This window comes from Blennius ocellaris (genome assembly GCF_963422515.1).
Source record: "Blennius ocellaris genome assembly, chromosome: 19".
Lineage (NCBI taxonomy): Eukaryota > Metazoa > Chordata > Actinopteri > Blenniiformes > Blenniidae > Blennius > Blennius ocellaris.
This window is the reverse complement of record NC_137668.1, coordinates 19719847-19747540: the sequence shown is the minus strand read 5'-3', so window position 1 is coordinate 19747540 and position 27694 is coordinate 19719847. Positions and strand designations below refer to the sequence as shown.

The following is a 27694-nucleotide window of genomic DNA, read 5'->3' as shown; positions in this document are numbered from 1 at the left end:
GGCAAAGAAACAGAAAAGAACAGCCAGCAAACACATTGCAAAAACAAAACGTTTCAGGTCCCATTTGCATGACATTTCAAGTGAAAACTTTTTTTTTTTTTTACGGTTTCATTTCAGAAATGTTTTACACAGAAATGGCAGAAATGCTGAAAACAATGTTGTTGCCATGTCAGGCCACATTATACACTATAAACATTAACAATGGTGTGTAGATGGACATTTATATGGACAGAAGTTGGACTGCTATTATGGGTGACTTAACTATGAAACTACCAACTCCCAGGGGAATATGGACTGGGAGTCATGACACTCTGGAGGCTGCCATTGTGGGGAATTGAACTGGTGAACCTCTGAAGACAAACTCATCTCTCTAACCGCGAGGCCATCACAAAAAATCACGACATGGAAATGTAACAATTACGACAAAAACAAATGCCAGATATTTCATGTCAAAATCAACACACCCACACCCTGATTTTAAAGGTTTCTTGCATTCGGCTTACAATTGCACAGAAGTAGTTTGAAGTTTTAATTTATTAGTTGCACAGACTCCACAATGCTTAATTTAAAACACTCATTTAAATGTAGAGTCCATAAATTACCTGTAACTTTGAACTAAATGCTATAGTCATGCAGCTGAGATTTCTACGTAGCTCGAGGTTATTTCAATAATGCACGTCGTTGATTTCTTCTATTCTTTTTTTTTTTTTCAATTACAGTCGGCCGTTCCAGTTGTCGCAGTGTTACAAGTCACAAAATCAAGCACTTTCCCATTTCACTTTTAGAATTCAATTAAAGATGTTAATTGGAGACTTTTGTTCATTTAATTAATGCATGTTATATAGTAATGTGCTCCATTTACAAACACAGAAACTAAGTTTTGACTTAATCCCCATGGTATCTTAGAATTTGATTTTCTACACTGTTGGAAATAAAAATAAAAGGGGAGATGAGTGAGAAAAGAAGAAAAGACAGTGTTTTGAATGTAAAGCAAGCAACTTCAGCAGACATTAACATCGAGGCAACTTTACTGTACGTTGTGACCAGACTGAGTTTAGTGAGTGAGGTTTGGAGCAAAAGAGCTGTCAGCTCTTATGCCAGCAACACACTGCGCGATTTTAACAATCTTAGCTCACCACTACCCACACTATACCACATGAATCTGATCAACTTTGTGCACGGCATGCTGTGTGCAGATTGCACGATAAAAACACAAGCTGAATCGCAGCCTACGATGTACGTGACTCTACGTGATTGCGGAAGAATAATATGTGTGCGGCATCCATTCCAGAGAAAGAAACGAGCGAAACGTGAACAGAGCCCTCGTCCCCGACGCAATTTTTGTGTTTGGAAAGCAGTCTCCAAAAACTTTGTGTTCACATTCTACATACTTTCTTTATGTATTTTGTCACGATTTTCTTATGATCGTTATCGTTTTGGGGTGCAGCGTTACAGTGGATGTTTATTTGAACAGATCGGGCTCCAGGCAGCGCTCCAACACTGAACCATTCCTTCTACGATACAACATCTCCTGTTTATTTCAGAACATCTTATCAAGTGTCTGCTCTTTCTTTAGCTAAACCTGTAATTAATGTCCCTGATAGGAGGGATACACTATCTTTGGAAAGAATTTATGACATAAAAGTGTTGCTCGTTTCTGCAGAGATCGACTTTGGCATCATGATGTTATTCAGTGCTCGGCTCTGGAAACACAGATAGGAAGTAATTGCATTTACAGTTACGACATTTTATCATTGATAAATCATTACTGCATTAATTTTGAACCGTAAGAGTAATTGCTATAAAGCAATGATTCCATCGATCACCACTGGGTCAGAATTTCCCACTTAGTTTATCTTCTTTGAGTGTATTTGCTGTTATCTCCTCTCATGTATATATATCTATTTTTTTTTTTTTTTTTTGCTTGCTTTTCAAAATGTATGCATGTGAAAGTGTTTGGGAGGGGATTCGAAGGCAATTCAGAAAGTCATATCTACTTAGTTAAAGGAAATAGTGGAGTTTACAATAAAATGTTGACTGAATGGTAAATTATTTCAAATCTCATATACAGTCGGTCCTGATTCAGACCACAACTGTTTTGGAATACCTCTATAACAAGTAGTCAATTTACTTTAGTAATTACTCAAAAAAAGTCAGTAATTTTTAGGAAGCCTTTTCAGTTTGCCATTTGCTTTGTAGTGGATGAAAGTTAAGGTGACCATATTCTCCTTTAAGCAAAATAGGACACTTGATACTTGAATAGCATTCAAGGTTGATTCATATTGTTAATATCCAGAAATGTGGAGTTCTCTGTATGTGAAGGAAGTTCAGTTGTATCACAAATTATTATCAAAGCCAAACAAATTACTTCTAGTCTGGAAAATACAGCAATACAGAAACAATTGGTGTTTTGTATGGTATATTAAAAGCCAACGGCACAATGAAAGTATTACTTGTAATTACTCAATGATCTCCATTTTCCTTTTTAAAGAAGAGATGCAATGCTGCTCCAATGTTGGGTATTACGTTATTTCCGACTGCTTGTATCAGTCACATGTAACAAAGCACCAGTCTATATAAATACTGTGTATGTCCTTTGAAAAACAAGGAAATCCAGACAATTTCATGAATTGATAAAACCCTCGAGGACACCCTGGACAGTGGACATATAAAGGGGCTGTTGTTTCACTTTAGTAAAGAGAGGGAGGCCTGACTAAAAATATCTGTGTGAAGCTTCCCCCTTCTGTAACACAATGTAATGTAATCATGTAATTCTCCTGAAACCAAGGTGGAAGCAAACATGAGCAGATAACGCCCCCCGTGTTTTAATCTGCTGGTGATGTCTTTGCTGAGCGAAACGTTTCTAATTATCTATACAAAAGTCTTTTGTGGCTGCTGTTTTACATCTCTCGGCTGACGGTCCAAGTTTGCACTGTGACGTTCGTGAAAACGAAAAACGAGAAACCTTGGGGGAGGAGGCGAGCAGAAAAATCCTGACGCGTGTGCGTGGAATGAAGAACTTGAAGAGTGACGAAAAGCGCAGAATGAGAGTGTCAGACTCGGCGCCATGCACAGGCACTGCGTCACAGCTGGGATTAATGGTTTTTCATGCAGAGGGGCGCATGCTACACTAAGCAGCTGAGCAGATAAAGCACCCGCAGTGACTCATCACCAGCGGAGAAACAAAATAGCAAAGAGATGGACCCAAAAAAGGAGCGGAAGAAGAATGAGGGGAGCTGTTCGTTCACGGGTCTCTCATGAATATTCTAATTGACAGCCTTATCTCTGTGATGATTATTAAGTGTGGCCCACCAGGCTCCTCTCCGGGCTAATGTAGTGGAAACAGAGGGACTGTGAAAGCTTTAATGTGGGGGGGGGGGGTCTTTGTGTTGTACTCCCACACACTGATGAATCTCACATGTGTGTGTATCATCGCAGGCGTGCGTGTGTTTGTGTGCGATTTGCAGAGGAAGTTGAGCCTCCGATTTCTACGTGACTGCATCCATGTAAAGCTGCAGGTTTGCTCTCGCTAATGTGAGCTGATGGTTATGTCTACTGGTTTGGTGGTTTGACAGCAGCGTGACTGTGTGTGTGTGTGTGTGTGTGTGTGTGTGTGTGTGTGTGTGTGTGTGTGTGTGTGTGTGTGTGTGTGTGTGTGTGTGTGTGTGTGTGTGTGTGTGTGTGTGTGTGTGTGTGTTTGTGTGTGTGTGTGTGTGCGTTTGTGTGCGTCAGCCTTATACATATATCCCTTCCTGCATATGATTATAATCCTTTTTGATATTTTTTCCACATAACTATTTTCCTTTGGCGTTCCTCTCCACTCGTTGCTTTAACCCCAGACCTGCAATTGTGTGCGCGTGCGTGTGCGTGTGCGTGTGCGTGTGTGTGTGTGTGTGCGTGCGTGCGTGCGTGCGTGTGTGCGTGCGTGCGCGTGTGTGTTACTGTACAAACACCAATGAAATGAGTGCTCAGAAAATGCTTTCGCAGCTTGTTTCTGTATGAGGAGTGGACAAACAACATCCTGCGCATGTTTTTTTTTTTTTGTGTTGAGCAGATTTTTACACATCTCACCATCTGGATATTTCCTCAAAGCTTTTTTTTTATGCTCTACGTTTGACTGCTTAAACACCTTCCGCAGACAATCAGAGTGGCGTTAAATCTGACTGAATCTTTGCACAATCTTGTAACCACGCGACGTACAAAACAAAGGATGTGTTCTGCTGCAGTGTGCATCAGTGCATCACCTTTTGTTTGTGGGCAGCTGCTTTTGTCTCCAGGCTCTGCGTTTGTCCTGGTTGCTGCTCTCAAGCTTGAGCCAGCCCGGGGATACATCACCGTGCATATGTAACACTGATTCGTCTGGACTGGGCCGAAGTCGCGATTGTGGGTCAGCATGTTCCATGTCAGGCTTTTTACCGCACATTAACGCACACATACGTACACAAGCCTCCCTTCTCCTCCCCGCAGCCCCAATCTCTGCGGAATTTATTTTCTATCTGTGATGTGACGTCTCGAACACGACGTGGTCTCCTGTAGCACGAGCTGCAGCATCTCGAATACATAATGTTCTTATCTGACAGGACATGAAATGTCCCTGGCTAGTAAAGCTTGCTTACAACTGAAATGCATTCAAATGTTGTCGCGAGACGTCAGAGAAAATCACTTGCAGTCGCATGAGGATTTGCTATTCAAAGCAATGCATCATTTGGAGGAAATGAAAACACAGATGATCGATGTTTCTGTGTGCATTCAAACGTTCGCATGTCTATGTGGTGTTTCCCTCGACATTACACTAACAGCTGCATTAGTAGGGGCAAGAAATCTCTGAGATCTTCGCCTTTCCATTGATCACGACTTAAACACATATCGGGGAAGTTATTGAGGTGATTGCCCCCCCCCCCTGAATGTGCATCCTCTTTCCAGGTGTTTCAGCCCAGTTGACAAACACCCGTCTGAGGAGGAACACGTCTGTGGGGACTCCGTTCTGGATGGCTCCTGAGGTACAGTAAAACCGGCCTTTAAACGCCTCCTCCTCTTTCCACTACATTAGCTGGGACCACATCCCAGTAGGCCACCGTTCATAATCATTGAAGAGATAACACTGTCAAATATAGTGTGTATGGACACAATAGGACAGACAGCCTTCATCATTCATCTCGTATCGAATCATGGCTCAGTGCACTAACAGCACATATAGGCGGTGAAGAGAAATTGTGGTCATTTTGTACAAGTACATGAGTCTAATCATAGTGGGCTTGTGTAACTTTATCCTGTGAGGTGGACTGTCTGCTTAAAGCGCTTCACAATGTCAATGAGAGTGTTTATCTTTTTATTTTATGATACTTCTCACTTTTCGCCATGTTTTTAAGCGATTGCCATTTAGAGTTTAGCCTTATAGGATCATTATCTCCACCTCATAAACCTGTATAAATATGTATCCGGGTTTTATTAAAGGTTTTGCAAAGGCACCTGTCCAAGGTTTAACTTGCTGCCCCTGCATCTTTTCAGAGTATAAAATCTATCTCTCACAGTGAAGCCACTTTGTCAGCAGATCAAACAAAGCACAGCAAATTATTGTATTCCACATTATAGGCACTACCGAGCTGCAGAAACAGCAGATAGTTGATCACAAGGGTGAAGTTGTTGGCTTTCATAAACAAGTGAAACTATCACAAAAGGCAGGCAAGTCCTGCAGTATGTCTTAATCTTTAATTAATCTTTACATATGTTACAGCTACGGTTATTTTCTTTTCCATCATTTTAATTAGTCTGTATTACAGTCGGTGCCACAAATGTGTGATTTGTTAGAATAAATAATAATTTCAAATTCCATTTTTTTCTAACTTTATAATGATTTTAGTGGGGGGGGGGATTACATGAAATGTTATTTCATTTAAAACGCATTGAATGGCCAATGAAATCGAAAATCACCTGTTGTTTGAAAGTCTCCATTACACCTCTCCATAAATCACACCCTGCAAGTATCATTATTTTCTCTGTTTTAATAAATTCTCCCTGACTATTTCTCCTACCTGGTTGCATTCTCACTGCCTTGACATGTCATAGTAACAGCCACTTATTTGACAACAATTTTGCTCCACCACTCCTCTGCTGGTGCTAACAGTCGGGTGATAATAAACATTTTCATTAATATGTTGGCACTAAATAACGATAAGCAAAAGTGGTCTCATTTTCAATAACCACAATCAGATCAACTATATCAACATGTCCTGATACCTGAGCAAATAGCACACCGTCGTCAGTAAGGAGGACACATGCTATCATGCATTTAGGATAAGAATAGCCATTGTAATCTTTGTTGCATGCGAACGCCATATCCTGAAAACAGCCGATAAGATTCACGTAAACACCCCGACTAATTGAACAAGCTTGTGGCTCCCTTCACAATAACATAGGAACAGGTTGTTGCTGTGAAAGGGCTTTTTATTGCTGGACACTGTCGGGTCACAAATAGTATTTGTGAATAAACCTATTCAGAAATAAAAGATTGTGCAGACAGTGCGAAGGCCGAGAACAAATGAATGTGGGAGGATGAAATCTCAAATCACATTCTTGCTGCTCATAATGAAAAGCGTCAACCATAAATATTCCTTTAAAATACTTTCTTCTATTGAGCTGCCAAATCTTGCAGGCCTCCAATCACAAGCATGGGATTCAATCATATTATCTTTGACAGATATACTATTGTTAATTTATCCAATTTTAATCTATCATAAAAATATGCAAATTGTCAGTTCTATTTCTTAAAGTATTTTTATTCAGTGTAATTCAGTAAAAAGTCCACGAGTGCAGTAGCAAAACAGGTTTTTTTAATGTTTCCCTTTCCCAGCTGCTATTTATCTGCTCTATTTGTATATCTTTAGCTCATCAAGAATGACAATACCCTGAAGAATTACACAGCTCAAAATATTCCGGTGCAGTTTGATAAATTTTGTTTGCTTTCATTGCTGCAAGTAGCAGAACCTGTTATCCAGAAAACTAGACTATAACATTTTAAGAAGCCTCTTTGGCACAAGCAAGCAATATTTCAAGACTCTTTAACCATTTTTACATGTTTGATATTTGAAGACTGTTAGAAATACCCTCATGTATCATCATTTGTATAATATAAAAGTTTTAAAGTGGAGAAGTGACTGAAATCTCATTTTTCAACATTTATTACTTAGGAAAAAGCATAAATAGATTTCTGTTAATATTTCAATCATTTTGTTACATACCAAACACTACTGAGTCCTTCATTATGATACATAATTTGTAATTCCTTTGACATTTTTCAATAAAATGAGGCAGAAGAAGATTTGGTGTATTAAAATGTAAAAATTGTCATGAATTTTCACCATCTCAAACATTTAGCCAATGTTGGTTTATATTTTAAGAAAAAAAGAAAAGCCTGTTGTCTTTCACCAGACTAAGGTGTAGACAGGTGTAAGATGGTAAACTTCAGGTAAAACCATATTTGCCTACAGAGGGAGCTGTGTGAAATCCTATCGGCTGCCTGAAGAGCTGCTCTGGCACGCAATAAAAACTGTCTGATACTTTCTTAACTGTCCGTGACGGGTTTATAACAGGAATGGTTAATGACCTTTTGCCTTTGGGTGGCGCTTAAATAGCATTTTTTTGTATTTACAAGGATTTAATGCATCTCTATTTACAGCATAATTCTAACTCAAAATTAATGCAAACCCACAGGCTTTTTTGAGCTTTTTTTTTTTTTTTTTATCATTTTTGAAAGGAGATTAATTTTTTTCTAAACTGGGATGAAATGATCACAAAGATACGCCCAAATATAGCAGTTTGAGATTGCAGCCTATAATGATTGACACCCGGTGTGAAGAAGGCTAAAGAATACCTCCCGTGGTTGTAACAGCACTTAATCGTGTACGTAGAGATAATGTGAACGTCACGACAATCAGGTCGGCGTGGACGCGTGTTCGGGGGGAAAACGATACGACACCTTTCATTTATATTTCATCAAAGCGCTCTGGAAAACCTCAATAAGAAGAGGCATCCGTTGACCAACCGTTTACATCCCATAAGCACTCATTCAGGAGTAGACGAGTCATTAGCAACCTTTGAAGGGACAAGATTGGTAAACTTACACTTAACTACACTTTTCATCTCCCTCAGCCTGGTCGCTCTCCCCAAACAGGTCCTACAATCAAAACGACATCTTTACATGAAGTTTGCATGGAGTGCAAATCCAGTATTCAATTCTGTGCCATGTGTGCTGTGAGGACTTAGGAATTTCAATCTGCTTTGTTTTAGGAGTTCATCAGAAAATCCTTTACGTGAGAACACGCCTTGTGTGGAGTCAGGATGTGAACGCCTTTAGCAGAAAGGTTTACGCATGTCAGGAGTAGGATCTGTGATATAGGAGCGTCAGTTTTGTTAACATGATCCCAGGAAACAGAGGATTATGCTGATCTTCAGGATAACTTACAGAACATCTTTCATTGGGGTACAGTCATACCAACTTCTGAAGACTTGTTGACAGAGCTTAGCATTTCTGGGTAAGTTGCATCAACTCTGCAATATGTTACATAGTTTTTTTGGGAGAGATGTTCTTGACTCGCTGAATTCGTCATGGCCTGTTAATCACAATGTTACACAGTAGCTTCATTTCGCTCTCCGCCATTATTTTCTGTTTGATTTCCACATTTTATTTTACTTCCTGTTGGATCTTCCTTGATATTGTCACTGAGTCTCCCTGCGCTTTCCCTCTGATCAACTGGTTAACTGCCCAGAGTTTATCTTGCCTTCTCCCATAATCAACTTGGATCAGTTTCTGGACCCTGAATTTTATGAGGTTGTATTGAAAATGTAAGGTTAATGCATGCTTGAAGGGCACTATAAAGGTTAAACTTAGGTTAGTCTCCTTGCCATGGTTAAGGTTTAAAATGCCTTTCCAAGAAATGAATGTGGGTCAAAATGATGCCCTGAGTGTTTTGTGTGTGTGTGTGTGTGTGTGTGTGTGTGTGCGTGTGTGTGGTGCGTGCGTGCGTGCGTGCGTGCGTGCGTGCGTGCGTGCGTGCGTGCGTGCGTGCGTGCGTGCGTGCGTGCGTGCGTGCGCGGTTAAGGGGGCACACATGCCTTCTGCTCAGATGATTCACTTGATTGGGTACCATGTTTTGCCCTCAGGACATAAATGAAAGACTGTGTTTCTTGTTTCCCGTGCTTTCAGGGGGATCCAGAAAGTGGTTTAGGAATAAAGATTTAATTTGTTGAAGGCCTGTGGTTTTTGGAGTGTGAATACGCCAGTCATGTGACCTATTCATAAATATGTCTGTGCGCTTGTGTCATTTATTGTTGCAGGACTTCATAATGCCACCTTGCGCCGTTACGTGCTTGCTTGCTGAAGTAATTTACTTTGTTTGCAAACGATGCCACGTGCTTTGATCGTCTCTTGCAGGTAATAGCATGTGAGCAGCAGCTGGACTCGACCTACGACGCCCGATGTGACGTCTGGTCGCTCGGCATCACCGCCATAGAGCTGGGAGATGGAGACCCGCCCCTCTCTGACCTCCATCCAATGAGAGCTCTTTTTAAAATACCCAGGTAAACATCGGGGGGGCTGTGACTTTGACCTTAGCACCGTTGGGTTTCCTTTAACTCAGGCCTCTTCTGCCGCTCTAAGCGAGTGCCTTTAACCCAGGCATTGATTGGACTCTTGCTGTGAGAGACACTGCTAACCACCCAGCTACTTGCTATCATAACAACTTTAATATGAAAGAGAGGGGTGGATTTGTTCATGCCTTACCACCTTTTTTTATGTTGACTTATTCACCACACATTTTGCTCTTTTTTAAATATTTGGAGTTAAAGAAACAATAACTAAGTTATTTTAATATTCTACAGGTTTGTCTTTGTGTGTCAAAAAGCACTTTCTGTATTTTCCACTTCAATCAAATCAGTATTTCTTCTGATGAACTGCGTTTGTAATCCATACCGGTGGCAGACTTGATACTTAATCAGTCTAATATGCAATAAATCAAAAACATGCTTTTGCTTTCAGTAGCTCGTCAACATGTTTTTAAAGCTGAAACAACACAGCCAGTCCTTGAGACATGATCAGCTTCAATCCACTGTACTGATGCAGGTCATCATCACACAGGAGTGGGCATGTTTTCTCTGTTTTCTTCCTCTGCTTGCTGAGTGGAATGTAAAGACAGCCTAATGCATAGTGCTAGCATTGCAAGCCAGAAAAGCCATATACTGCTACCTACGCAGTGATTTGCTTCTCTATAAAGACTGTCACCAGACAAAGTACAGTCCTTTCATTTAAAAAAAATTTTTTTTTTCCTGCATGCAGCAGCTTATCTTTAAATTCCTCCCCTCCTGGCACATTCATCCTGTAGAGACGGGAGGCAGAAAGCTCAGCCACTCTTTTCTCATCTGTTTGTGTTGAATGCTGAAGGTGGAAAAACTAAGTGTTTATCGTTACTGGATTCCAGTGTGACTGAGCACGTACCATTACTGTCTTCTTAACAGAGCAGCTTTCTTAGCCGCTTCTTAAATGTACACACACACACACACGCACAGGCACACACACAGCTCCTGTGTCATAGCTGCCCTGTGTGTTTGCTCTGGGGGTCGTGCTCTACCGGAGCCATCACACAGCTTCCTTTGAATCTGTGTGACTGCTACAGCCAGAGCTTCAGGCTCTCACTTCACACTCAACCCCCCCCCCCCCCCCCCCCCCCCCCCCCCCCCCCCCCAAAACAACACAGGGTGCATTTGAAAATCAGCCTTGGAAAAAGCCACATTGAGGCCAGTCGGTTCAGCCACTTCCTCTCTGTTTTCATTTTGGTGTGTTCCCAAGTAAGAAGACCGTCACAAAAACAATCCAGTGGCACACTCTGGATCACAAATGTCATTCAGGAAATTGAGACTGACTGACTGTGCTGTTAATCATTTAGTTGGTTTGATAAATAATTTAGATTTGGTGCCATCATTGGTATTTAATCTGCAGCAAAGGTGAAATAGTTAGGATTCAGGGTGCGGTTTGATGTAGGGGATCATAGGAATATACCCCCCTCTGGTGTATGTACACCCTCTCTTGATGATTTGTTCCTATAGATATACTGTATAATTTAACAGAAAAAAACACAACAAAAATAGCTTCTTTAAAGTCAAATGTTTTGGTATTCACACACTCACTTAACTTTAAAGCCACCCTACTTTTCCTCTTGCTGAGTCGTCATTCTTGGCTGAATTCTGGTCTTTCAAGTCTTTCTCAGCTGCACCTGCAAGAACCTTTAAACTGTGAAAAGCCAGTGTACATCCTACACCCCGCTATCATTTAACCTTTTACAGTTGTATCATATTGGCTTATTTTATATTGATCATTTGTATTGGTGGGACTAGATAAAAAATATCAGTTAAATTAGATTGAGGCTTTGTAAGTAATGAATCACATTTGATTGCATTTTAAGCACATCTCAGTATTCGATACTAGAACCAACATTTTGAAATGTATCTGCTTTTTCAGTAGATTTCTATCTTATTTTAATCTTCTAATGTAATTTATAGTGTGTTGTCTAAATATAGCAAGGGCATTAACTTTAATGTTTGCGTGGGTGTCTGTGCTCACCACCGCATGTCGAGCTGAAGTGATACTGAAGATTGGTTTATGTATCCCAGTAACTTAAAAGAACATTTCTCAAGTGCACTAACAAACTTTCCATGTAAAAATGTAGTAATAAATGATGATTATGTCATTTTTTCATTAAATGATTAAACAATACCACAATAACGATGCAATCACAGTAATATGTCTTCATCACTATCGCAATTAATTCCAAAATATGTTTGATTCGAATTCATTTTCAACTCTATTTGTTCCAGTTTTGTAATGATATTTTATGGAATATCACAATAAGTCACAAATGCCACTCAAATTTGTTGTTGTTTATCATATGACCCATTAGTTTGTTTGGTCAAAAGCTAATTTCATTTGTGCTATTGGGGATATTGTTGCAGGGAAACTGAGGTCGATGCATTCAGCAATTTGGTTGAATGCAATTTGATAATTGTTTATGATCTGTCTTGCTGTATAGCTATTTTATGCAAAATTGATCATGAAACAGGAACGGGAACTATTTGTGTTGCTACTGCCTGAAGGATTTTGCTTTGCTGCCGTAATGTGATCAAATTAAACTCTAATCTATTGGATGATCTATGAGCACGTCTTATATTTGTCCACATGGTGTATCCTCATGTACAGTACTTCCTTCAAACTATCAAATACATTTGAATAAACAAAAAAAAACCCTTACGTGAGCAAGATTTGTGCTTCTTTGTCTGTCAGAGTCATAGGGATTCATTGTCTGTCAGAGTCATAGGGATTCAGTGGAGGACTTGGATGACAGTATCTATACCAAAGTCAAATCCCAGCTCAGAGCGTCAGTCTCTGAAGCAGGTAAAGATTAGAAGAGCTGGCCTAATTATGCTCACGTGTTAAGAGTTAAGCTCTCCTTCTTTATTGCGTGTAACTAAGAAGAATTCAGTTTCCCTCCACGACTGTGCAACAATCCCGCAATGCTGGACAAAGCGAGACCAAATACAATCTAACTAGCTCCCGTTCCTCTAAACTGACATTGATAAGAGTATCTTCTTGGAATTAAAAGAAAAAAAAACCCACTTTTAATAGTTGCAGCATCAGCGTTTAACAGACTACTAATAAATGTCTGGAGCTATATCGGTTGTGTTGTGTGGTAAACGGGGGGTGCACGTCGACGTGGAGGATCCTACCATTACACCGATTTGTCTTTGTCAAAGCTACTGTGTGAAGCACCCTGATGCATTAGCAGGCAGCATTGACTACTTCACCATGTGCCGGAAACCCACTCGTAAAATAAAGCACTTAAAGCAGAACGAGTACTTCTGGTGAATTAGCTCCGTCGTTCCCTCGCTGCAAGGCCTTGTTAAGTTTAACCCCTTAATCACGTGTGCCTGCTCGTGAAGTTGTTTATTTTGTGTTTTCAAGAGAAAGTAGAAGGTTTTATGAATGCTTCTCAGATGGATAAGATATCAAACGTTACAGACTCCAGTTTTCCCCAAAAGTGGCTGTATTAATACCCCCCAGGTGCCCCGATGGAGGGCCATTAGTTATCGCCTCGCGCCACCACAGAAACACCTCTGGATGTCGTCAATGACAAATTGCTCGGGTGTTGAGATTTCACTCCATCGTTCCACTCTGTGCCCCGGCCTTTTGTTCTCCGCCCCACCTGAATAAATCCCATCTCATCTTATCTTTCCATTTATCTTTTCCATTTCTCCCTTTAACAGAAACCCTCCGCCTACTCTCCACCAGCCCGAGCTCTGGTCAGACGACTTTAATGACTTCATCTGCAAGTGAGTGCCGCTGCCCCGGTGTTTGTCATTGCTCTGCGGATGATAAACATTTACAGTGAAAGCGCATTCCCAGAAACTTTGAATGTTAATGTGAGATATTCACCGCGCTCCCGGTTTCTGCTGCTCCCCTTTGTACCTTTTCGCTTCCTCCACACCACAGATGTCTGATTAAGGACTTTGAGCTGAGACCAAATGTGCTCGACCTGCTCCAGCATGTGTTCATCAAGCAGACCGTTGGCAGAGAGAAAATCCTGCCGAAACAATTGATTGAGCTCATTGATCTCAACCAGCAGATGGGAGTGATTGAAAAAACAAGGTATTGTTCAAGCTGCATTTGTCGAATTCCCTCAGCTCCACCACTTCTGAGATTTAAAAAAAAATAAAAATAAAATAAAATGTAATTCACGTCACTAGTTTGTGTCAAACACTCACTCTGAACATTAAAGCATGAAGCATTTTCTGTCACTGGGTTTCATATAGCTTAGCTTCTCGCAAACAGCGTAATCCAAATCACCCTCCTCGTGTGCGCTGTTTTACAAGCTCTTGTCACCCTCATGCAAACAACAGCTCAATCCCGCACCGGTTTCACTTGGGGTGCAGCCAGCACAGTATGAGTCGAAATGTTCGCCCGGAAAATATGTATTACCCATACAGTCATGAAATGTTAATCCTATTTCTGTCATTTAAGCTATCATGGAAAGACAGACAGAACCTCAGACAGTAATGACAGGTAACGAATGCCTATGTGACCTTTTTGCCACCGTAGGAGCTTTTTTTTTTTTTAGTTCAGTCAGAGCTTTTGTTGTAGTTGTGATCGCACATGTACAGTATTTGCCATCGACTAAAAGGTCGCATTAATACTGTTTACATGCTCCGTCCTCCATTGTCATGTACGCCTTACTGTCACTAGTTTGTGAAAAGTCTTGCCTTGATACAGTGTCGTCCAGTTTGATGCTGTGGATTGTCTGGGGTTTCGACCCGCCAGGTGACGCAGCATCTAATCAGCTCCAAAGGTTGTTTCAGCCGAGATTATCCGTAGTAATGACAGGAAATTACCAAGCATCAACAACTTATCAGGTGTGATCAAACTCCATCACATTATGTGAGAACACAAAAGAGAGTGATAAGGTATTCCTACAAGCTTAATCAGAACCTTTGTTCATGATCTCAAATGCAGCTCTAAACCAGCTGCAGGTGGCTTTTTCATATTTTCTGAAGATTCATGACTGCTTGGTTTGTCGGGAAAAATGACAGAGATTTGTTTTTTAATACAATGTTTATATATACACTGCCCTGCCACTTTATTAGGTACACCTTGCTAGTGCCAGATTTGACCCCCCCCCCCCCCCCCCCCCCCTTTGCCTTTACAACTGCATCAATTCTTAATGGGATGGATTATGAAAAGAGATTTTAGTCCATGTGAACATAACAGCTTGACGCAATTGCTGCAAATTTGTACATCCATCATGTGATTATTCCTCTCCACCACATCCCAGAGGTGCTCTGTTGGATTGAGATCTGGTGACTGTGAAGGCCATTGAAGTGCAGTGAAATCATCATCATGTTCAAGGAACCGGTTTGAGAATATGAGCCACATTCAAAGTCACTCAAATCCCATTGCTTGCCAGTTCTCATGCTGTGTTTGAACTCCAGCAGCTCGTCGCGACTATGCATACGCGTGTATATACGTTGAGTTGGTCCTATGATTAACGGTGAACAGGTGTACCTAATAAAGTGACCCTGCCTGGACAAACATTAAGATGTATACATAAATTTGCCACAGCTACCCTAAGTGTATAGTTTCACCAAAGGCATTGATTAGTGGTTTTATTGGTCGAGAAAATAGGCTTGTTTGGCTCAGTCTCCAACAGTGCAATCAAAGGGAGAATGGAAACTGATTTTTATTTTTATTCAGCATTGTGTCTTGAGTTTTACACTGTGTAATTTGTTTCCTGTTGTGAAAAAGTGTACCCCTGGCAGCCCTGCCTCTGTAGTGGTGGCCGTAATGCCCTGACTTTGAATGAAGAGAATTTCAACAGTTCCCAGTGGGAGACTGTGATTGTGCCTCATGTGAATTCCAGGCATGAACGTATCCACACTAAAAAAGGAAGCAACATGAAGTCCCAGAGTGACCCAGATGAGGTGGACGACCTGGCCACCCTTGAAGTTCTGGATGAGGTATGAAATGTCGTTGCTTCCTTTTCTTGTATCGTGCAGTGTATTTTTAACCTTCCTTGTTTCCTTTATGTGTTTTGTTTTGTTTCCTGATTTCAGTTCATCGTACTTGTTTAAAGTGCATGTTCATTCTGCTTCTGTCCCATGTGATTCTCATTTCCTTTTCCCTCAGTGTGTGCTCCTGTGCTCCACCCTCTTATGGAGTAGCCTTGTCCCTGATTGTGCCTGCTGTGTCTTATTTTCCTCTGTGTCTTTTTCAGTTTGTCTTTGGCACGTTGCTTTAGGGAATGCGGTACATTTCCCCATTTTTTTCAGTTTGGAATTCGATTTTTGTTCTGTTGGATTTTACATCCTTTTAAAAACCAACTGATTAGTTTTTTGGTGGATAAACCTCAATGGTTCAGGTCATTGAATTGAATTCTTCTGAATGCAATCTTACAGTGAACACCAGAGGTTTTCATAAATAATGCGAGAGACTGAATGTTAACTGTGTTAATGCAAACACAACAGTGTCTTTTGTAGGACAAAACATTCAGAGCCATTCATCAAATCTGAGTGCTGCATTGAAGTATTGAGTGATACAACTAGCCTCAGTTGCCAGCGGATATTTCCACCCATCCTTCAAACCGAGAAGCTCTGGTGGTATGGGGGAGGTAGTGCAGCCCTTCTGTTGTTGATGTACCTGTCCCTGACAGTGAGCAGACAGGGGAATTAATCACTGCGTTATGAAAATAATACATTGACGTAATGGACGTCACAGGCTCTGACTTGAGGCGAAACATACGCTGAATCTCCACTTGGCTGTGTTTAGGATTTTTCTGCTGTTGTCTCTCTTATTTCCATCCTGTCAACCAGGTATTAATTTGCTTTGCAAGCACTTTTGTTAAGCAGTGTGAAATATTCATTATTTATTTATTTTTTGCCAGAACACTGTCACAGAACATCTCCAGAGCCGCTATGCAAGAAATCACATTTACACATACGTGGGAGACATCCTCATCGCTGTTAATCCTTTCCATAAGATGGAGATATACACGCCTGAGGTCAGTAGTGGGCTCTCTGTGTGTGTGTGTGTGTGTGTGTGTGTGTGTGTGTGTGTGTGTGTGTGTGTGTGTGTGTGTGTGTGTGTGTGTGTGTGTGTGTGTGTGTGTGTGTGTGTGCACGTGTGCGCGTGCGCGCGTGCGTGTCTACATTTGGCCAATGATGCACTGAATGTGGCCTGGCGTGTCTCATTAGTGCCTCCGCAGTTCCTCAGTCAGCCCATTTACACACACACACACACACATACACACACACACACACACACTCACACACTCACACACAGCCCCTATTTTTCTGCCTTCGCCACACTTCACCGACTGTATTTTTCCCTGAATTATTGTTGTTTATTTTGCCTCAGCTTACTTTGCTCCTCACAGAACAGAACTATATTGTGGACAAGGCATACAACCAACCCATTATAACACAATATCTGCTTCATGGTGTCCAATATGTTTGTGTGCATACCTTGAAATAAGTTTTTGTATCCTTCCTTTCAAAGTACACTAAGATATACATTGGAGCGAAGCGCACGGCCAACCTGCCACACATCTTTGCCGTCGCTGATATCGCGTACCAGTCCATGGTGTCGTACAACACAGATCAGGTAATTTACTGAGTAATTGCTTCTGTTTACAATGTCCTGAATGCAGGTCTTTGTTGGAGCCCACTTGTTTTGTTGCAGGCTCAAGGTGTAGTGAAGGCATTATTCAGAAACATGTTGCAAGTACGGTGGTAATATAAGCCAGAGGCATTGGATTGATGGGCAGGACACAGTTTGCGGCTCATTTAGGGAATCGTAAAACAAAGAAACAAACAAAGGATACACATGCAAAGTGATTGTACCACACCGCTTAACCCTCATATTCATAAATCACTACTATATGGACAAGCTTAGGCCAGTTGTGTCAGTCGCTCCTTTTAATCTCCACCTGGACATGTTGCAGCAAGCTTCAGTATTTGCATTGTGTCTTCTGTATTTGCATTGTTGAATTTGCTTGTGTTTTGTGTGTTTGCACTGGTCTTTTCAGGACAAATGTCCATTACATGATGCTTAATCAACCCACTGGCAGAAGTAGTAAAAAAGGCTGTTGGCTGCTATTGCGGCAGCATTTGTTTTGTGTGCATGGCGTGAGTCAGCTGTATCCATGTGCCCTCCTGTGTGCAGTGTGTTGTCATCAGTGGGGAAAGTGGAGCCGGGAAGACGGAGGGCGCTCATCTGTTGGTGCAGCAGCTGACGGTTCTTGGGAAAGTGAGTCACAAGGGTCAATCAACACAATGTGAAACCACCCTGTCCTTTCTATTCTCCTCTCTATAGTCCACACTGCCTTCTGTAGGTACACAACTGTGACAAGTGCAGGAGTACACAGGCTCTTCGCTGTAGAAGACTAGGGATATTTGTGTTAATATGTCAAAACAATGTGAAAGAATTGCTGCTTGACGTTCACAAAAAGGTCTGAAATGTACTCACGTAATAACAGTTTTAAGTATCCAATTGAATTACCTTTTTTTCCTGGTCATTTCTAATCTGTAAGCCAAAGAGTCTTTCAAAATAGCCCATAATTTATGATTGCTTCACTCTGTTAAATGTGGTCCATCACAGGTCATTTCATGCTTCAATTTAAACTATGACACCAATAGTTTTCCATCTTAGACACAACAATCAGTCAGTATATTTTCTTCTTACATCTGTTGTGAATGAAATGCACATGTAGACTCAAAAACAAATGGTCTTTCCTGTAAAAGTCGCAAGTAGCAAATAATTTGTATTTTCCCACTGTATACCAGCTGTTGGAAATCCACACACTCAGTGTATTTGTAACTGAAGGGATATCATTTGTATGGAAATGTTTCTGGCGAATCAAATACAAAGCGAAACATTTCAATTGAAGCAGATTGCATATATATATTTTGGGGAAAATGCTATTTCTAGAAAAGATTGTCCAGACAATTTAAGTATCCTGTCATGAGATTGTCGATGCTCCAATCTGTTGTCTGTCATGATTTGCAACCTAACTATTGTGTTTCAGTTGTTTTCTGCATCTGTATCATATCATAAGGAAAAGCAGTGCAACAATGATCTCGATCTTGATTCAGGCCAATAATCGGACCCTTCAGGAGAAGATCCTGCTGGTCAACAGCTTGGTGGAGGCGTTTGGAAACGCCTGCACCGTCATCAACGACAACTCCAGCCGCTTTGGCAAATACCTGGAGATGAAGTTCACCTGTGGAGGGACAGTGGTCGGAGCACAGATATCCGAGTACCTGCTGGAAAAATCGAGAGTCATCCACCAAGCAATGTAACTATCACATCCTCTTTGTGACCTTCAGCTTTCAATGACAGTCACAGAGTTTTAAATCGTGTTTCTCTCCATGAAGGTTGTTTTCCTGCGAGCTAGTCGGGGATCAGTGTGTAGTAGACTGTCTCGCTTTCACTTCCACTTTCCCGTCTGTAACTGGCGGCATTTGCCTTCAACCTTGCACCTCAGTCAGTCGGTCTTTTCTTCTTATCGGTTGTCTGAGGAGCGCACTGGGTCAAGTGGAGCGGCCAGCTTATTTCCTGTCTGATCAAAGATTGGGGTGTTGCCAGCGTCCTCAGTGGAGCTTCAAAGGCAGACTGAAGCATTTCATTAGAAAACAGGCTCACGGGTCAGAGAGGGTTTGATTTGCCTGGAGGCATTATATGTAGCTACACTCTTTGTGTCAATGGCAATGGAAACAGCAAAAAAACCAAAAAAACAATCCCTATAGCCTTTCATCAGTTACCCTTTAAATGAAGTCGGAGAAAATTAAAGTTATTGCTGAAAAATGTCACGTATAAGTTTATATAGAGTCATTGAATTTTCTCTTAATGAATGAATCATTTCGTTTTCACTAACTTGTCAAGAAATGCACTTTTCTAACATAGCCTCCAAAGTAGAAATAATCAAGCAAAAAGTGGAATATGTAGAAACGGGTTTTATTCCCTCTAACTTCACAGCAAGTAACACACTGACCATTAGTCAGAGCAGATTCATCTGATCACAGATGATCCTGAAAAAAGATCTAGTCAAAGAAATATTTTGCAGAATCCCCAAATGGCAGCTTCAATGTTAATATGAAATATGCACGGCCCCTTCAGATTTGGGTTTCTTTTTACCTATTTTCTCAATAAGAAAAGAAAAATACTAAATGACTGAATACAAGTCATAACCAAAAGAAAACCAGCATCACTGTGCTGCTAAAGCTGATAGTTATAAAAAGTATCAATGCTGGGTCTTTTTTTGTCTTTTACTTGTAATCAGTGTTTCGTGTGTATGAAATTTTATTTTCTAACTTTATTTACTGCTATTGAATTAATAGAGCCTGTGCATGCTACATTCATCATACTTCTACCACACTCGATACTTCCTGTGCTGTATTGTTCTATCACTGAATCAGACTGAATCAGACTTCTGGTTTTTATTTATTCCTGGATTTCTTTATTTTTTTTGGTTGCATCATGTTTAAAATGTATTAATATTGAACGCTAACAGTAAGCTGGCACACAGATTTTTGCAGGTTAATTGTTTATAGGTAATCTCCAACAATCAGTCAATGTTACGTGTTGCATATCGTGCATGTCTGATTTTTATGATTGGATTATCCGAGCAACCTCTTCTTGTTTCCATAGAGGAGAGAGGAACTTCCACATCTTCTACTACATTTATGCTGGTTTGGCCGACAGGAAGAAACTAGCCCACTACAAGCTCTCTGACAGCAAAACACCTAAGTAGGTTTGACATCCCTTAGCTCCACTTCTAAACACTGTTATTTGCTTCTCACACTGCCAGCTCGCTCCCTTCTTCCCAAGACCCCCCCCCCCCCCCCCCCCCCCCCCCGATCTTGACCTGTGTTTCCCCCTTGTTTTTCCCACTTTCTTTTCTGCAGGTATCTGTGCTACGAGCATGTAAAACTAGGGCCTGACATCGTGAGCAACCCTTTCTACAAGGAGCAGTTCAACGCAGTGGAGCAGTGTTTCAAAGTCATTGGATTCACCCTGGAGGTATAAACACTACTGCATTAATTATGGGGCAACATGCCCACAACATCACACCGTTGATAGGCCCCCTGCTCTGTGGTTAGATTATGAAAGTCACCACAAGAAATGTGAGCAACTTAAGCAAAGCAAGCAACGTTAGCCTGAGAAGTGGTCGTCCGTTTGAAGGCTGGTGCAGCACAAAGCTACAGACGCATGGAGGCAGTCAGCTGTTGTCATTGTGAAGGCTAATGAGCCCCAAAGCACTGATTGCTCCTGGGATCTGCACGTCAATAGCACTTATCCCGCGATCACTTGGCAGTGCGGGAGGAGCAGTGTCCTGTTCGACAGCACGCCGTGTCCTTCGTGCATGTCACTTCTCGCGCTGAGTGTGTATGACGGTGATCTATGGAGCAGCTACTTTAAAACTGTGCAGGAAAATGGAGAAACCTCAAGCAACCTGTTTTGCCCTCCGGCACCCCAGGTTTTTCCTAAATATGTTAATATTATATGATGTGTATTCACCTGAAGCATCCTGCGCAGCAATTTTAGGACTTTTTGATGATCTTATTAGACAACTTTTATGTTGTACGTCTGTAGCTGGAATCAGGTTAAACCATTTTCATTCCTGCATTGTGAATTGTTATTCATTGCACACGCATTTAGTTAAAACGATGCAGATTGCTTGAGCGAAGTGAATCAATCATTTTTCAACACATGGCCGACGACATTTTCCATCACAGTCACCCTCCTCCGTCTGTGTGTTGCAGGAGCTGGGCAGTGTTTACAGCACTCTGGCTGCCATCCTCAACTCTGGAGATATTGAGTTCTCTCCAGTCGCCTCCGAGCACCAAACAGACAAAAGCAACATCTCCAATGTTTCTGTGCTGGAGAACGGTGAGGGGCGGGAGAGGAGCGGGGGTGTGGGGGGGGTTGGGGGTGCATCATGACGTCAAACTGAGCACAGCCGTGAATTTTCTCTGCCACACTCCCGTTCCTCCCTCCCTCCCTCCCTCCTTTGCTTTTCATCATTAGCTCTGCAGAGAGCTCCATGTGGAGTGGAGATAAATATAGGAAATGAGAGTAAGGAAATGAATTATACATCAATACAGACAGTACGGAAAATCATTACCGCAGTTGCAGTGGTTGGAGTTAACAGTCACTGTTCAAGTTGTACTTTTCTAAATTTAAACACCTGCTCTTGCTGCTAATTTACAGAGCTGACTACGTACTAATTCTACGCCATGGATTAATCAGAAAGGAGGATGCACACGTTACAATTTACTTTGAAATTAGACTTTAACTAAAGTTTGGCTTGGTCAGTTGAGCGGGTAGCCTCTCAATCAGTGTTGCAGGTTTAATTCCCTTTCTCCACCTATCCACATGTTGAAGTGTCTATGAGCAAGACACCAAACCCCAAATTTCTCCTGATGGGTGGATTATGGGTAGATCATGCACCCCTTTAGTATATGACTGTGTTTGTGAATGGGTGAACGTGATCATCGCTTTGGGGACTGCCCAAGCCGTGGAAAACTGAAATCCGTTGAACATTTTAAACCCCTCGCTTCACGTTGTTTCCCGGCAGTGGCGTCGCTGCTCTGCATCCGGTCAGACGAGCTGCAGGAAGCCCTGACGTCGCACTGCGTCGTGGCTCGGGGGGAAACAATCGTCAGGCCCAACACGGTAGAGAAAGCGGTGGAAGTGAGGGACGCGATGGGAAAAGCTCTCTATGGCCGCCTCTTCAGCTGGATTGTCAACCGCATCAACGCGCTGCTGCGACCTGACAGTCACCTGGGGTGAGACCAAGAGCAGAGGCTGACACGGCGTGCGTGCGTGTGTGTGTGCGTGGGCTGTCAGGAATGAGATTGTCTCACGCAGTTCATGGCTTTGTAAGACAAAGTTGCTTTGTCAGATCTCAGAAGTTTGAAAGAAGAAAAAAAATTCAAACGTGCTTAATTTTTCAGCACAGCTGTGGTTCGGGTGATTTAGAGGATGAATTAATGTTGTTTTAGGAAATGAAATAAATATAAACAGTCACCTCCAAATTCATTTGAAGATTCAAAAAGTAATTAGGTGTTTCCCGAAAGACCACTTTAAAGAAAAAAGAAATGTTTATTTGAAGTCAAATGGCATACCTATTATATTGTTAATATTATGAGTTAATTGCAAAATGTTTCTCCTCATGTTTTTTTTTCAGTTACGCATTGAACTTGTTTAAACATAATAAAACTTCTTCTTTTTTTTTTTTTTTTAAGTTTAAGGTTCAACTCAAAAAGCTGCTCTACTAAACAAGCGCAACAGTGTAAATAAATATGAGTAATAGTTCTAAAATGGTAAATGTCTGAATGAAATAATTGTTCGTACTTAATTCAATTAAACATGAATACAATTGATACTTCTCTTACTTTGAAATAAACCAATAACACACAAATTTTAACTATTTTCAACTCATAGCAATTTGGAATCTATTTAAAATAACCATTATCCGACTGATCCCTCTAAAACCAACAATTACAGTAATTAATTTGAATGGTGACTGTCCAAAACTATCCATAAAAGCATGTGTCCAGTCCCACATGCAGTTAAAACTTTTCAATCTTGTCTCCCCCAGAGAGGACGAAAAAGGCCTGAACATTGGCATCCTGGACATCTTCGGCTTTGAGAACTTCAAGAAGAACTCCTTCGAGCAGCTCTGCATCAACATCGCCAACGAGCAGATCCAGTTTTACTTCAACCAGCACATATTCGCCTGGGAACAGGTGAGGAGGGTCCGTCCGCCAGGCCTCCCCTGGCGTTGCACCTGAGCCGATCACCGCAATGAAAGGATGTTTTCTGAGTACTTGAATTGTTCCTCGAAGGCACTCTGTATGCAGTTTTCACCTTGGTACTACCTCATTTCCATCGAAATTGTGATAACGTGTCATCGTTTGTCACCCGGCGCTTTAAGAGAGACAGCAAGGGTAAAATATGCCGGCGTCTTTATTTACGACAGAATGAGCTTTGTTATTCTCCCTTTATGCTGTCTCATGGGAGTGTTTTGCCTTGGGGGGGTCAGAGAATGGTTTGCTAATGTTAAATGATTTGGACTCACCCAAGGAGGGGGGCAATAAATCATCCTAAACGAGGGTCAATTAGGAGTTGAAGACACTCAGCGTTAGACTTAAACTCACTCTTGGGTATTGTTGGAAGCAGGCCCAGAAATACATTGTCCTATAGTGCCAGCACACATATTCAGAGCATATTGGGGGGGGACGGGGGGGGTTACTGTGCTGTGAGATTAATAAGCGCCACCACATTGCTGCCACATCTGCATTAGGATAAAGATGATGTATGTAGTTGGGCTTTTATCACTGATCCATGCACTCCCTCACCTGTACAATGTTACATATATTCAGGCATGCTGTTGCATACTGTATAGACCTCTGTGCATTCCTGCCAGCTTCCTGCTGTGCTTGATTTACTTCTCGGTGGTGGTTCATGCATAGGCAGATAGATTAGATGTTGTTTGTGCCCGTTACAATCTTCCCTTCATGGAAATGAACTCAGTTGCTGTTGAGTCACACAAAGCAGCTCTGAGTCAGCCTGATGTGATCAACTTAACTCCAGTGGAGGGCTAAGCTCGCATTGCCCTCCAGACCCAGTTTGTCTAAATATGGAAAGAGTCACTTTAAGAGGAGCTAAACTTTTCTAAAATGCTATATGCCTATATGTTATTATTTGATAGTTTTTTTTAGTTTTTTTTTTAGAGTGAATTGACAATCTTTCTTCCTCTTCCATGACACACTAGAAATTCAATTTCACCGAAATACGCAATAAAAATACTTTGTCTCAGAAAGCACAGTTAGCACAGTTATAACATGCAAACTCAGCAAAGCCTCCAAGCCCAGAACCGGGGAGATTCTGAGGCATGGGCGCCAACAATTGCACGTTTGTGCACCGCATATTACCAGGATTCATAAGATAAAATTGATGCAGTTAAAAAACAATATTGACAAAAAAATTCAGACAAATTTGTTGTAGCTTTCGGTATAATGTCTGCCCAATATCAGTGAAAGGACATGAAAATATGTACAAAAGTAGCTTGTCTATTAATCTCATTTACAACTTTTATTTATTAGTTTAGTTTAGTTTAGTTTAGTTTAGTTTAGTTTAGTTTAGTTTAGTTTAGTTTAGTTTAGTTTAGTTTAGTTTAGTCTATGCACCAGAAATGCTGGAATAACAGCTTTTCAACGACAGTCTAAATGTCTTTTCTTAATATAAATTTTGTAGACTTTCTGTTGCTGATACATTTGTTAGCAAATGCAGAAGGATTCATGTGTCTCTTTTGCTCCCGCACAGGATGAGTACCTGAACGAAGAAGTGGACGCTCGCATGATTGAGTACGAGGACAATCGGCCACTGCTGGACCTGTTCTTACAGAAGCCCATGGGGATGCTGTCACTCCTGGATGAAGAGAGTCGCTTCCCACAGGCCACAGACCAGACTTTAGTAGGTCAGTCCTTCAGATTTCTATTAAAATAAATTTGTTTCAGGGCAGATTTACTGTCTATATCTCTTTATTTTCTTTAACAAATGGTCGTGTAAACAAGCCAAAGACAAAGACACCACAGCTTTATCTGCACGGTGTAAGAAAAGGCCCCTCCGAAAATATTCTTTGTTTATCCAGTGCAGATAGATTAAGTAGCTATGATGCTGTATTTGTGATGCTGATAAACTGATGTCGATTTTTGGTTTTACAGAAAAATTTGAAGATAATCTAAAGACAAAAAGCTTCTGGAGGCCAAAGAGAGTCGACCTGGGCTTTGGTATTCACCACTATGCTGGAAAAGTAACTGATTTTTGATTACAGTATTGCGTGCAAGGTTTCTGGACTGAAATGAGTTTGTTCTCACCTGTGTTTTTCTCTTTTTTTGCACATCACTTAGGTGATTTACAATGCAGCAGGATTCTTAGCCAAGAACAGAGAAACACTCCCAGCGGATATCGTCCTGTTGTTGAGGTCGTCAGAGAACGAACTCATCCGAAAGCTCGTCACCCATCCGCTCACCAAAACAGGTACAAGACACAGCCGGTGTTTCTCACTAGTATTTGAAATTAAATGTTTCTTCGGTAATTTAGCTACCAGTAAATATCATAAGAACTGGTTAAATTATTGCCTGAATGTTTACATATAATCTCGTATCAAATATCTTATTACATTATTGTTTTGTTTTTTTATTTATAATACTTGCACAAATATTTTGTGACATTATTTATCTTTATCACCTATACAATTATTGACCATTATTGTATTAGTGGTTGCTACAAAAGCCTTGCGTATTTCATAAAACAGTCTTCTAACACATGCTGAATCCATCTCTTGACAGCATGGCTTTGAAGTGAAGTAGTCAAACTTGTTCTCCAGACTTTCACCAATAGAAAATCAAATAGCTAGAATATGATAACAATTAAAAGAAAAAGAGATTATATTTGTGTTACAAATCTCCAGTATCTGATCTTCTCTCCTCCCAAAACCGTTCAGACTGTCCCAAATCTGTGAAAATGTGTTGTTGAACTTGTGTTTTTTTATGTAATGTCCTAATTTCAACATTTGAGAAGTCCCAGCCTTCTTGGAGTCAAGGTTGCTGTTAAAGTGAAACAAGAGGCTTTTGTTACCCTGTTTAGAAACTTTCTTATCTGCCAGTCTATTGTAATACTAAGCCGGACTTGGCACAGTGAGCATCCTTTCTTGGCAGCATAGGCTTCCAGCCAAACTTAAATCACAAAGCCAATAATCTCCTGATCACGTTTTAAAGTAGTCTTAAAGCTGCTGTATTAAACTTATACAATTCATCACAGTTTGAGTTTGTTTTTATTGTACTTCATCGATGAATTATGAGTTTTAATGTGTTTCGCACTGTGTTTACAAGCACCTAATTAAAACTAGATGTAAGACTCACTCTGTGCCCTTATTGAAGGCAGTTTGGTAACTGAATCACTCTCTGATCTTCTGTTTATTTCACAGGCAACCTTGCCCACACCAAGGGTAAAGGCGTAAACACAATGCGGAGCCCGCGGACCACGACACGCACCATCACCTTCGCCAAGGTACTTTCAGTACCGTCTGCATTTTCTTTGCATTGTCTCCCACATGAAGAGCTTCCTCTAAAAACTTTATTTTTTATTTCTATTCCTGGATCACAGTTCAGCCATTTGTACTGTGACGATGTTATTCATATATACGTTAACTGCTTTTACTGGCACTGTAATAACAGTCCATTTTATTTCCTTTTTTTTAACCTTTTGTCTCCTTTTCTTTTTCTTCCTTCATCTCTTTTTGTGCCTCCGGATTTCTGACGTAACAGATGGGAATGCTAACATTGTACAGTTTTTTCTCTTTTAGTGAGGTAAAGACCATAGTTGCATTGTATTATAGATTTTACTAATTTAGTACCATTTGTGACTCACTTTATACAGATAAAATGGCACGTAGTTTATTTAGAGCGCCGTCGAGAATTAGAGCTATTAAACATTAGAATCCATGCACATATTGGTAAAATGTTGCATGCATAGACATCATCTCCCATTGTCTCCTTATGTATTTCCTATGTAGTGACCCAATGTCCATCACTGTGGTATTCATAGCACCACGCCAGTTAATTTGAGGAACAATTGAAAGATTTCAATGGTACTCCCAAAGTAATAAAAAATATGAAGTATCAGAAATGTGTCCTTAAAGTGTTCACCAATACATCCTACTGTCTCTTCAATTCAAGAAAAAAAACTTGATTACATGACTTGCTCACATGATTCAGTTCATTCTGCAGCAGTACGTAAGCCTGAGCATAAGCCTCGAGGTGATTTGCTCAGCAAAAAGCAATTGAAGGTAGCCACGTCTAAATGAACTCTTTGATTAGCTCTTGCATTGATTTCCATTCATCTGCATATTTTAGAAACCAAAAAAAAAAAATTTAATCAAAGGCCTTGAAGCCACAATGATCAATTTAGATACTACATGCAGTTATTAGGCTGACGCTGTGCTATAAAGGTGGTTTCCCTGCATTGTGCTTGTGCAAAGAAAGACATGTAGAGTTACAATGTCACCAAATATTGATTCTATTTAGTTTGATG

At 40.9% G+C, this 27694-nt stretch overlaps 1 protein-coding gene across 1 annotated transcript in view; it reads left to right on the top strand.

Annotated features, from left to right (window-relative positions):
* myo3a (myosin IIIA) overlaps positions 1 to 27694 on the top strand; it is a gene marked incomplete at its 3' end in the record, with an annotated part of 53208 nt that overhangs the window by 13568 nt on the left and 11946 nt on the right. The window contains exons 5-24 of the mRNA XM_080515294.1: positions 4924 to 5000; positions 9431 to 9576; positions 13309 to 13374; positions 13535 to 13690; positions 14063 to 14104; positions 15456 to 15552; positions 16476 to 16592; positions 17090 to 17194; positions 17756 to 17839; positions 18685 to 18887; positions 20240 to 20338; positions 20497 to 20611; positions 21355 to 21481; positions 22170 to 22380; positions 23196 to 23343; positions 24923 to 25076; positions 25324 to 25412; positions 25510 to 25639; positions 26589 to 26671; positions 26929 to 26970. Of these exons, the coding sequence (XP_080371420.1) occupies positions 4924 to 5000; positions 9431 to 9576; positions 13309 to 13374; positions 13535 to 13690; positions 14063 to 14104; positions 15456 to 15552; positions 16476 to 16592; positions 17090 to 17194; positions 17756 to 17839; positions 18685 to 18887; positions 20240 to 20338; positions 20497 to 20611; positions 21355 to 21481; positions 22170 to 22380; positions 23196 to 23343; positions 24923 to 25076; positions 25324 to 25412; positions 25510 to 25639; positions 26589 to 26671; positions 26929 to 26970 (2291 nt within the window). The remainder of the gene's footprint in view (positions 1 to 4923; positions 5001 to 9430; positions 9577 to 13308; positions 13375 to 13534; positions 13691 to 14062; positions 14105 to 15455; positions 15553 to 16475; positions 16593 to 17089; positions 17195 to 17755; positions 17840 to 18684; positions 18888 to 20239; positions 20339 to 20496; positions 20612 to 21354; positions 21482 to 22169; positions 22381 to 23195; positions 23344 to 24922; positions 25077 to 25323; positions 25413 to 25509; positions 25640 to 26588; positions 26672 to 26928; positions 26971 to 27694) is intronic.